Genomic DNA, 12,195 nt, shown 5'->3' with positions numbered 1-12,195 from the left:
TGTGTTCTGATGCATTAACTCTATTACTGATGTACAGATACTGAACTCAGTACACCACTTAGTTTAAAAGATCAAAATGGAAAAAAAAAATTTTGGAAGGTGCTGAGTGTTCTATTATGTGACCATCTCAGGAATATTTGTTAATAAAGCAAGTATGTGTTCAAAGTCTGCTGTTGTTAAAGAGAGAGCTCAGGCCCTTCTGTCAGGGACTTCAGGCCTCAGCTCCAGAACCCAGCCAGCGCACAGTAACTGAGGAGCTGACTGCCACTTCCTAAAGGCTGGAGGGGGCAGGTGATCCTTTGAGCAGTGGTCTCAGCATTACAGACTAGAACTAGCACTTTACTGTGGCTGCTCATATTAGGGCGCTTCCTGTATTCAGATTACCTTTCTACAGAATGGCTGTCTTGAGTTAATCAAGGGTTGGCGTAAGTAACTGTGAGGGCCATGAGACAGTTACTGGACGTGGCCAGGGGCTCTGAAGGAGCTCGAGGCTCACTCCAGCCGTCTCTGAGAACCTTGTTCACTAAGTATATTTGTAGCAATATTTCTAAGGCTCTTCCAAGTGTTCTTTTAGGCTGTATTTCTTTTGGTGTTTGTGTCTTGACCATGCTCCTCTACCTGTTGAAAGGATGACCTTTTGAGTCTGCAGTGGGTGCAAGGCCAGAGCTGTCCAGCCTTTCTCCTGGGCAGCATGGGCGAACCTCAAGTGTACAAATAGGAGGTACCCATCTTATCCTGCGGTTTGCTTAGAATTCAGCAGCTCACAGCTGGAGAGGAACTGCTTTCTTTGAACAACATACATGTTCTTCTTAAAGAAACATTTTTGCCTAGTTGGAAGAAAAATTACTTCTTCCTTCCATGCAGCTCCTGTTGTGGAATCTTCTCAAGAACCACAAGTTGACTGTTTGCTTTAGCATCCAGAGAGGAGACAAGAGAGCCATGTTCACAGAATGAGTCCACAGACCTGAACTATACGCTCTTAATAGACGATTCAGGGTTTTTTGGTTCTTGTGCCTCAGTGGCTGGGCCACTCCCCACAGTGCTGCCTCAGGGTGTGAGTGCAAGTCCCAGAGGACTCCCCCCAGCAGAATCATCTCATTCAGCTTGACTAAGGAGCACCCATCCTGGAGATGGACTGGGCCACCACTTGCCTCTCTCTCCCGCCACAGACATCTCTAGTGAGTTTGAATGCTCCGTTCTGCTGAGCCTACAGGCTGCTTCCTAATGCTTCCAGTACCCTGTTCAGGCAGACGTGCCCGTGGTGGTCCCATGAAGCGGAGCCTGCTTGTGGTGCCTGTAAATTCCTGGAACTCAAGTCCTTAGACCCATGTTGTGAACATCTCGAGCTGTGTGTGGCCTCATGTTCCTTTGGTCCCACTGTGTGTATGTTTGAGGCTCTTCCAGGGCAGAGCATGGATCCAGCCCAAACCTTTGGGGTGCTTTGGCATTTTTTCACTGCGCTTGTTTCTGGCTGTCATTCTTGAACCCCACGCAGAGCTGCCTGATGATTTTGAGGACATCCTGAAGTCACCACGATAGCCATACCGTGGGTCCTTTACCAGGAGCTGGCACTGGCCCCATAATGGCTCTGTGGTGTGCCTTAGAGGCCACGTGACTGTGGTCAACATCGAGCCACAAACCTCAGTTCAAATCCCATCTCTGCCGCTTACCAAATGGACACTCCTGACAGGCACGTGAGTCCACGTGCACCTGGTTTTCATTTGGGGTAATAGCTCTTACTTCAAAGAATGCTTATTAGGATTCAGGTCATACTAATTTGGCCATCTTGCACTGTACCTAGTATATACTAACAGCTAAGGGTGTGTGTCTCCACCTCAAATCACTGTCCAGGTTAATGCGGTTGGGGTTTGCCCCCACAAGGGAAGGGTACCACACAGTGTGTGAGTGCTGAAGCCAGGGGAGCACCACCCTGCCCGCCTCCGCTATATCGGGATCTTCAGTCTCTTGACAGACTTTTCTTAGTTCAGCGCCTCGCCTTCAGCCTGCTGTTGCTGGCACTCCCTGTGCAAGAGAGGGTAGCAGCACCTCTGTGGGACGGTGAAGAGCCCTGGGCACTTAGTCCCGTTGCTCACAGTTGTCTCACCAGCTGTGCTATTTCTGTCCTTTGACTTGAGCACACCTTTGAGCTGGGCTTTTGATAAGATAATGCTTTTCAAACAAAATGAGAATACACCGATAAATACATAAATAGGTAAGTGAACTCTACTGCAGTAAGATATAGCATCGCCTACAGTCTCTGTTGTGCTCTTTAGAACACAAACGTACTAAAGGGCTTTGTAAGTGGTTCACTGCAGTCAGCTAACAGCCTCCTGGAAGGAGGAGTGCAACGGGAAGAGCCCAGATTCAGAATCACCACACAAGTGAGGTTCATCCAGGGCTTAAAAGGAAGTGCCGAGTGTGGAGAACCTCAGCTGCCATGAGGAGTCATAGGAGGGTAACCTGTCCAGAAAGTCATGAAAGGCTTCCTGAGAGAGGTGTTTGCTGAGCTGAGTCTTGAAATGGGATGAGAAGTTGGCCAAGTGGACCGTACTCAGAGCAGAGGGAACATCCCAGATGAGGACGTGAAGAGCAGTGTAGGATTTGAGTCAATAGTCATCAAAGCTGGAATAGAAGGGATGTGACCGGAATTGAAAATTTTGGACTTTATTCTTAGGTCTTAGGTTATGGGAAGGTTTCAAGCCCAGAAGTGACTGAAAGTCCTAGGAAAATCACCCTGGGCTATGTAGTGGGGAGTGGAATGCTGGGGAAGCAGTAGGGGCAGGGACAGGTGGGAGCCGGCGCCAGAGTCACGGCAGGAGACGGTGGCATTGGGAATGGAGAGGGAGGTGGGTCCGGCAGCAGTGCAGAAGTGGACTCTTGGAGATGTGGCGGCCGGCATCAGGGGTGATCTCCCCGTTGCTGCTCAGGCAGCTGACTGCCTGGTGCCAGCGGTGAACCAGATGGAGAACAGGAGGAGGAGCGTGAGGCTTGGTGGCGAGCCCCCTTTGGGCATGTTGGCTTTCGAGGGGCTTGGGAGACCACCTTAGAGGGAGACCAAGGTCCCGGGGCCATCTGGTGAGGTGAATCTCTAATTAAGGAGGGATTTGGGCTAGAGAACGCTGTATGGGGACTGCCAGCATGTCAGTGTGGACAGCCCGGACAGAGGGGCCGCTTATCCCTGGGAGACTGAGTTTTGAAGGGGCTTAGGACACAGAGGCCTGCGGAGTGCAGGCCACAGGGCAGGTGGAGGAAGACTGCCAGGGACAGAGAGACAGCCAGGGGACGGCTATCGTGAACAGCCAAGGAGAGGGGCCGCTCAGGAAGAAGAGTGGCTAGCAGTGTCTCCTGCAGAGAAACAGCAAAGGTCCCAACTGAAAAGTCTTCATGGGTTTTCATGGCAAGGAGGCTGTGAGAGAGATGGCCAGAGCTTGCTCTTGAGGGCAATAAACTGGATCCAAACTTCAGGGGGATTGCTGTCAAGGATACAAGAAGTATGTAATCATTGCAGAGGGGTGATTGCAGGTCTGAAACAAGAACCGTGAAGCTTGGTCATAGAATGGTGCTGGAAGAGCCATGGAGAGGTCACCCAGCAACCACATTGAGAAGGACAAACACCAGAACACTGGTGCATTTCCATCAATAAACACACCTCCACTCACCTTGTAGGAAGCCTTGTAAGCATAAAGAAATCCTTTAGCAAAAGGATTCCCTGGATATCCTTATACTTTAAAAATAATTTCTGGCAAGTTCTGGGTAATTCCAATTCATGATATGATGGTTCTCAAGTTGAGTGGCGCCAAACTTTACTGCTACTACTATTCCAAGAATAAGTTGCCTCACTGGTGGCAGCCTGCAGGGAGAAGTGTGTTCTTAGTTCAGTCAGGGGATATTGTTCCTGGGATTCTGCTGGTTTGGAGATCCCAAAGCCACTTATGAACCAGTTCCTTAGTACAGAGACTTCTGTTCTTGGTGGCCTGATACTTTTGGAATTCTGTTAGACATTCTTGCTCCTCTCTCAATAAAAATGACCTAATGGTAACCTAACTTGCTCAGCCATGCAGAAGGAACAGCAGTTGCCCTGGGTGACCCCCAGCATGGAATGAATGATAGTTTTGTTGGGAAGTGTACTGGGCTTAGCCGTAGTAAACTAGTTTTCATTCTCTGTTTTCTCCTAAGAGGTGGTGAGTATTAGTTTGGTCACCTCAACATCCCTAGTGAATGATTTAAAGAGGTATTTTGATGGGAAGAGGTCTTCAGGTGGGGGATGGGAAGCAGACGAAGTCATGGAGAAAAGGGCTCCTGTAAAACACTATAACAGATCCAATGTGTAAGTAGAGAGAAAAACAGAAGGCAGGGTAAGAGGTTCACCATGGAGGGAACTTAGCCTTGAGTCACAAGTAAGCCTTTTGAGAAGCCCTTCAGCTGTCATATTAGTTCCCAGGTTTTGTCCCCACAGGGATTGTTATAGCCTTTTGGGATCCTTGTCCAGAAGAAGGAATTTGGGTTCCCCCCCCATCCCCAGAATGTGACTCCAGCTGTGCACTCTTCCTTCTCTCAGTCTAGTCGGCAGCGGGCAGTCACTGGAGGGATGGGGTGAACTAAACCCTGCAGCCTCAGAGTCTCTGCAGGTGCTCACAGCCCTGAAGAGAACAGTTTCAGCAGTGCGATATTTGGGGTAAATAGCTACTGGGAGTGACAGTATGTGGTTCTTGTGCAGTTGCTAAGTTGTGTCCAACTCTTTGAGACCCCATGGGCTACAGCACACCAGGCTCCTCTGTCCTCCATGATTTGCTCATCTTCATGTCCATTGAGTCGATGATACTATCTAACCATCATCCTCTGTCATCCCCTTCTCCTTTTGCTTTCAATCTTTCCCAGCATCAGGGTCTTTTCCAGAGTCAGCTCTCTGCATCAGGTGGCCAAAGTATTAGAGCTTCAGCTTCAGCACCAGTCCTTCCAGTGAATGTTCCAGGTTGATTTCCTTGCTGTCCAAGGGACTCTCAAGAGTCTTCTCCAACACCACAATTCGAAAGCATCAATCCTTCAGCATTCACTCTTTATAGTCCCAACTCTCACATCGGTACATGACTACTGGAAAAACCATAGCTTGTCAGCAAAGTGATGTCTCTGCTTTTTAATATGCTGTCTAGGTTTGTCATAGCTTTCCTTCCAAGGAGCAAGAGTCTTTTAATTTCATGGCTGCAGCTGCTGTCCACAGTGCTTTTGGAGCCCAAGAAAAGAAAATCTGGCACTGTGTCCACTTTTTTCCTTTCTGTTTGCCGTGAAGTGATGGGACCGAATGCCATGTTCTTAGTTTTTTGAATGTTGAGTCTTAAGCCAGTGTTTACACGCTCCTGTTCACCCTCACAAGAGGCGCTGTAGTTCCTCTTTCTGCTATTAGAGGGGTGTCATCTGTGTATCTGCGGTTGTTGGTATTTCTCCTGGCAGTCTTTTGATTCCAGCCTGGGATTCATCCAGCCTGGCATTCTGTATATGGTTCTTAGGATCTCTTTCTCAGTTGAAGACATCGTGATGGAATTTGTCTCCTGGAGCCCTTTAGTTAGTGTTGCTGTTCTGGATTACTGGTCCGGTACTATGCTTTGAGTTAATGAATAATGGATTCTGGAAACATTTTAAATGATGAGTTTAAGAAGAATTTATGAACGAAAAAAATACTAGTTTTGCTTAGCTTTACTTCAAGTATTTTCTGCAGTAAAATATTAAACCAGGAAAAGAAATCCTCAGTTTGGACTAGTGTCCTGACAAGCTTAGAGTGAAATCTAGGTCCTTGCTGTGCTAAGAACTCTTTAACCCTGAGTTTACTTACCTGGAACGTGAATCGATGTTTCTTAAGTTAGAGGCAGAAATTAGAGGGATAATGTAAAGAAAAACTACAGGAATCTCTTGTGTGCAGACAGAAGCTTACTTGGGGCCTGTGTACCACCTGTGTGTGGAATTGAAACACTTCACAACTAAGTGTCTGGGTGTTGGCATTGTTTTGTTGAACGTTACTGGGTTACCCAGACTGGTTTTCACCCTTATTTTTTCTTTTAACTTTACAGCTTCTAACCGAAAATCTTCAGTTGGTGTAAAAAAGAACAGCAAGAGCAGAACATTAACAAGGCAGTCTATGTCAAGAATTCCAGCTCCTCCCAACTCTACCTCATCTAAGCTAACTCCTATAAATAATTCCAGGGTACCAAAGAAACTGAAAAAACCTGCAAAGCCTTTACTATCAAAGATAAAATTAAGAAATCATTGCAAACGGCTGGAGCCGAAGAGTGCTTCTAGAAAACTCGAAATGGGAAACTTGGTACTGAAAGAGCCTAAAGTCGTTCTGTACAAAAATTTGCCCATTAAAAAAGAGAAGGAGCCAGAGGGACCAGTGGAGGCCACGGTGGCCAGTGGGTGCTTAACCAGACACGCTGCAAGAGAGCACAGACAGAACTCGGAGCGAGGCGCCCCTTCGCACGCGGAGGGCGCCCCCTGCGCCTACACAACCAGGCGGTCCATGAGGACGAGGATGACCTTGAAGGAGACCTCCGACATCAAGCTTGAACCAAATACGCTGGAGGGCTACAGAAGTGACTTGACAGAACCTTGCCCAGATGGCGGCGAGCAGCCCGCTCCCGGGGCGCCGGACGAAGAGCTGGCCCACGAAGCTGCACAGAAGGGGGAAGCCAGGTGTCCTAAGAGCGACAGCAGCACGTCCAAAAAGAAGTCACAGCCGGGGAAGCTGGTGCGGCAGCTGGCAAAGGCAGAGGAAGCCAGTCCCGTACACGAGTCCCCGGGCAGGGCCGGCGCGGGGCCAGAGGCGGCTGGGGCCCACCCCGACTCGGGCGAGCACAGCGGCGTGGAGGGCGTGCCCGGGGGCTACGCGGACTGGGCCCCTTCGCCCGTCAGTGCTTCCATGGTGACGTCAGAGAGCTTCAAAACAAAAGACGGCTTCCGAACTGCGAAAAGTAAAAAAAAGAGGCGGATCACGAGGTATGACGCACAGTTAATCCTGGAAAATAACTCCGGGATTCCCAAGTTGACTCTTCGCAGACGTCATGACAGCAGCAGCAAGGCAAATGACCAAGAGAGTGATGGGATGAATTCTTCAAAAATCAGCATCAAGTTGAGTAAAGACCATGAAAATGATAATAACCTCTATGTAGCAAAGCTTAACAATGGATTTAACTCAGGATCAGGCAGTAGTTCAACAAAATTAAAAATCCAGCTAAAGCGGGACGAGGAAAGTAGGGGGCCGTACGCAGAGGGGCTTCACGAAAACGGCGTGTGCTGTAGTGACCCCCTGTCCCTCCTGGAGTCACGTATGGAAGTGGATGACTACAGTCAGTACGAGGAGGAGAGCACAGACGACTCCTCCTCCTCGGAGGGAGAGGACGAGGACGAGGAGTATGACGATGACTTTGAAGACGATTTTATCCCTCTGCCTCCGGCCAAGCGGTTGAGGCTCATAGTTGGGAAAGACTCTATAGATATTGACATTTCTTCCAGGAGGAGAGAAGATCAGTCTTTGAGGCTTAACGCGTAATAAGCTCTTGGTCTTAACTTGACCCGGGATAACTACTTTAAAGAAATAAAAAATTCCAGTCAATTATTCCTCAACTGAAAACGTTTTAGTGGCAGCACTTCTATCGTCTCTTCACTTATCAGCATAATACTGTAGAAAGTGTACAGCGTACTGACTCTTCTTAAAAAAGTCTGATTTGTGCAAATTTTTATTGTACTTTTTAAATAGCCTTCTTATGTGCAATTCTAAGTTAGAGGTAAAGCCCTGTTGTAAAATAAAGGCTCAAGCAAAATTGTACAGTGATAGCAACTTTCCACACAGGACATTGAAACCAATAATGTGGCTACACAGTTTCTTTTTTTTTAACTTTAAAAGCATCAACTGGCTCTTTAATATATGACTAAACAATAATTTAAAACAAATCATAGCGGCAGCATATTAAGGTTTTCTAGTATATGCTAATATCACCAGCAATGATCTTTGGCTTTTTGATTTATTTGCTAGGTGTTTCCCCCTTGGAGTTTTGTCAGTTTCACACTGTTTGCTGGCCCAGGTGTACTGTTTGTGACCTTGGTTAAATAGCAGACCATTGGGTGGGAGTCAAATTGGTTTCTTTAAAAAAAAAAGTACAGTTACATGCGTGACAGCTAATTTTCAGTGCATTACATGTACAAGGATAGCAGTGCGCAGGGTGAGTTTCGATGCAGCGTATTTATTGCTTGTCATGTAAATTAAGACCTTGTATTTAACACTTTTCAATCCTTTTAGATAAAATTGTTCTTTGCAAGAATGATTGGTGCTTATTTTTTCAAAAAATTTGCTGTGAACAATGTGACTACAACAAGCAACATTTATCTAATGAACTACAGCTCTCTTAATTTGGGTCTTCGAGTTTTCTGTTGCACTTGTAAAATGCTACAAGGAATATTAAAAAAAAAACTATTCACTTTAACTTATAATAGTTTATGAAATAAAAACATGAGTCACAGCTTTTGTTCTGTGGTAACCTATAAAAATGTTCGTCTTTGAAATTCAGTGTAAAGAACTGAAAACAGTGTATATGTTGTAAATATTTGTGTTGTGAGAAATTTTTGTCATAAGAAATTAAAAGAACTTACCAGGAAGGTTTTTAAGTTTAGAAATATTCATGCCAATAAAATAGGAAATTATAAATATATAGTTTTAAGCACTGCATCAGTGGGAGTTCTTGGCTTATGTTAGTTTATGTTTGAAAATATCAAAGATTTTTTTTTTTTACTATATTATCAGTTAAACAAAAAAGAGGAGTCAGATTTAATTTGTTTTTGAAGCACTTTGAAAAGAGAAATTAATTTTTAAGTAACTTAATGAGCAAATTTTTGATTACTACTTTATGTTCAATACCAACCTTCCATTTCTCTGAATTATTTTACAAATCATTGGACAAAGAATTTGAGAATATAAATCTGTAGCAGGTGTTTGATACCAGTGGGTCTCTATTTCTGGGAAATGTGTACATGTGCTTTCGGATATACAGTGTTCCTGAGTAAAATCAATTTAGGGAATTCGTGTAGTGTCTAGAAGAGTAGCCCATATCTTAAGATACTGAAAGGCCTCTGCAGGTAATGAGCAGTCCAATGGGAAAACTTCAATGCTTACTGTTAGGACTTCATGATTCCTGCCAGCTTCTGGGTTCTTGGGGACATAATTTAAGTTAAGTTCCTTAAAACTATTGCTGGTAGATTCCAAATAGAAACTGGTAATATTCGTAAAGGTTCTCTGAATTTAAAATGTTCCCCTCCTTCTGTCCTTGAAGGAATTACTTCCGTGGTCTCCTCTTGTCTTGTCCCTGTTTGTACGGTGCAGTTACACCCCTCAGGTATTAACGTGGGGTCAGGTGGCCCACCTCCTCGCCCACTCACACCCCCTTGGCTCACTCCATCTAGAATCTTCACCTCTCGAAGTCGGGCGGCCCTGCAGGTCTGTCCCCGAGCACTCAGAGCACTTTACAGACTCACCCAGCACTCCCGAGTCTCTGGGTGGCCGTGGGGGGTGGCAGGGGGGCTCACGCGCCAAGGTCACGCTTAGACCCTGCGTCCGGGAAGCACCGGAGCACAGCGGGTCACCTTGATTGGTGGGAACCCCACCTAGTTTGTAGTCTGGAAGAGGTTCAGAGACCACATCTTGAACCATTCTTTTGGAATACCAACGATAGCCACTTCAGGAATTTTCAGTCTTAAAGGAAAAAGTAATACTACATTTCCCACTTTTCTCCATTTTTTAAGCTTAACTTTAGTAACTTATTTATGACATTTAACTTTACTGAGGCCCCGTCTTTGGGGGCCAACCTTCCCGTGGGTCCGGAGCAGTGATGCCCGGCGGTCACTGCCTCGGGAGGTGGTGTGCACAAGCGCTCGGCAGCCGTGGCCGACGCCTTCCAGGGAAACCTGACTTCCGTTTTTACAGTGAGGGGCCTCGGAGTTGGCCTGCCTGTGCTGTAGGACTCTGTGTGGAACGGCCAGGTCCACACAATGCCGACCACTTGGAAGAGGTTGCAATCAATAAAACTTCTAGCCTGAGCTTATGCAATGATTGGTAAAGATTGTGGCATTGTAAGAATTAGGAAACGATCGTAGAAATATATGTAAAGTATTCAATTTTCAATCATTTTTCAAATTACTGTTTTAAATTGTTTTGCTGAGTTGTAATACTTTTGAGATAAAATGTATTCCTTGTACTGAAAGAATGAAAAAAAAAAGGACTTTTTCAGCATTTGAGGTAAGTTCTTTAACGTTTCATTAAAAAAACATTTTTTACAAATATTTTGTACATGCACTTGCAGTATTGAGGTTAATCATTTTAATAAATTCGGAAATTAAAACAGTTTGGCCGGTGTTCACTGTATCTGAGAAGATCAAAGTGGTGACTTTGTCCACAAGGTTTTCATTTGCAGTAGAATTTGTAAAAATCACACTTTCTGAAACTTTTCAATGTCTCTGCATGTTGAGTTTTCCGAGCCCTGGTCTCCTGCTCTGGGGCCATTTGGTTCAGATCAGGGTGAGCATACGTTCCTCCCAGTAGGGAGACCACTTGTAAATTGCATACCTTCCCATTCCTGAACCTAAGAAAGTTAACTAATGGTTCCTGACTTCTTCCCACATTGAACTGGACAGAACTGGTGCATCCAGGACTGGTGTGGGTCCCTCTTTCTCTCCCAGTTACTGTAGCAAAACCTAGTTGAGAAAAGACTGACTTAGGAATCAGGAAACCTGAGTTTGCCCAACTCTGCAACATGTGGGTGACCCTGAGCAAGCTGTTCACCCCCAGACCGCCTCTTCGCAGCACCTGTAGGTCAGCGTGGACACCTGGTCCTGTTGCCAGTTAAGCTGCAGGGTGAGCCGTGTCCACTCTCAGGGCAGTCAGCGTGAGAGGCGCAACCAGGCTGGAAAGACTTCCTGAATAATTGAAATACCCACATGAACTTGGGTTCCCAGTGCAAAAAAAACTAAGAGGTGGCCTGGTAAATCCACAGCCACTCTCAGAAGCTCGAGTCTGCTGTCTGCCCTGAAGCAAGTTGCTCCTTCTCCATAACCAGTGGGCCTGCCGCCCAGAGTCCTCACGTGAGTTGTTTCTCCAGTGCCGACTGTGAATGTGCACCCATGGTGTTTGGAGCGAGGTGCAAGCCTGCCTCTGACCCCAGCTAAACCCCAGAACTGGGAAGTGTGTCCCCTCTTGCAAGGGAGGACGAAAAGGTCTCCAGCCTCCTCCCCCGATGTCAGAGCTTGGGCATCGCTTGTGTTTGCTAGTGACGGGCCCAGAGGGAGAGTGGGTTTTGACTCTTCCGGAAGGGGCAGGCTACATGGGCAGAATTGGGAAGGGGGCGCAGTCTCCTGCTCGAGCTCCCTCCACCTGCCTTCTTGCATGTTGCCCCTTGCACTCTCCCAGGGTGTTAAGCTTTTGTTCTTGGAAGCAGTTGGAAAGCTGTTATCCTGGAAGACAGTAAAAAGCCTACAGCCTCATCAAAATAACTTTGGTAAAGTTTTTATTTTACCAGACCCTGTTTTCTCCTTGTCAGATTTGTGAGGTTTCCTGCTCAGTTGCAGTGGACAGTGGTTTCTGTCTTTTGGGGGTCACCTACCCTGTCCTGCTAAGGGGAAGCAGAGCACTGCTGGGTCTGCTCAGGCGTGCAGGAGGGCTGCCCTGGTCTGAGCCCCTGAGCAGGCTCCGACCAGAATGGCAGGTGCAGTCTCTCTGTGGTTCTCATGACCTGCAGGAGCCCTGTCTGGGGAGGCCCTTGCAGGAGGAGCCAGGCAGGTTGAGGAGAGAGCAGGCGAAGAGGACGTTTGAAGGTAGAAATGATGAAGATAGGAAGGCGGTGCAAACAAGCAGGTCTGACCATGGAGACAAAACTTCCACAGGGTGGGGCTGGCGGTGGGGCGTGATTTCCTCAGAGCCAGTGAGGAGGGGTCATCTTAGGATTACAGGTCTGTCTTGGCAACAAGAGAAAAAGAGATGGTACATGTAACGGGGAGCCAGTTCCAGCACTAGGTTTCTATTCGGTCTAAAGTTGGAGGTGAGGTCTGATTCATTGGAAGGACTGATGCTGAAGCTGAAACTCCAATACTTTGGCCACCTGAGGCGAAGAGCTGACTCATTTGAAAAGACCTTGATGCTGGGAAAGATTCAAGGCAGGAGGA

General features: G+C 46.7%; 1 protein-coding gene across 8 annotated transcripts in view; it reads left to right on the top strand.

Annotated features, from left to right (window-relative positions):
* The window catches only part of KMT5B (lysine methyltransferase 5B), a 53,708-nt gene extending 43,326 nt beyond the window's left edge, over positions 1–10,382 (top strand). For all 8 annotated transcript variants that reach the window (XM_024987357.2, XM_059883043.1, XM_024987358.2 and 5 more), the window contains one exon: positions 6,063–10,382. In XM_024987357.2, the coding sequence (XP_024843125.1) occupies positions 6,063–7,540 (1,478 nt within the window). In that variant the 3' untranslated portion in view covers positions 7,541–10,382. The remainder of the gene's footprint in view (positions 1–6,062) is intronic.
* The last annotated feature ends 1,813 nt before the right edge of the window (positions 10,383–12,195 follow it).

Source organism: Bos taurus, chromosome 29, assembly GCF_002263795.3.
Source record: "Bos taurus isolate L1 Dominette 01449 registration number 42190680 breed Hereford chromosome 29, ARS-UCD2.0, whole genome shotgun sequence".
NCBI lineage: Eukaryota > Metazoa > Chordata > Mammalia > Artiodactyla > Bovidae > Bos > Bos taurus.
The sequence above is the reverse complement of the archived record's forward strand: the minus strand, read 5'-3'. Positions and strand labels throughout refer to the sequence as shown.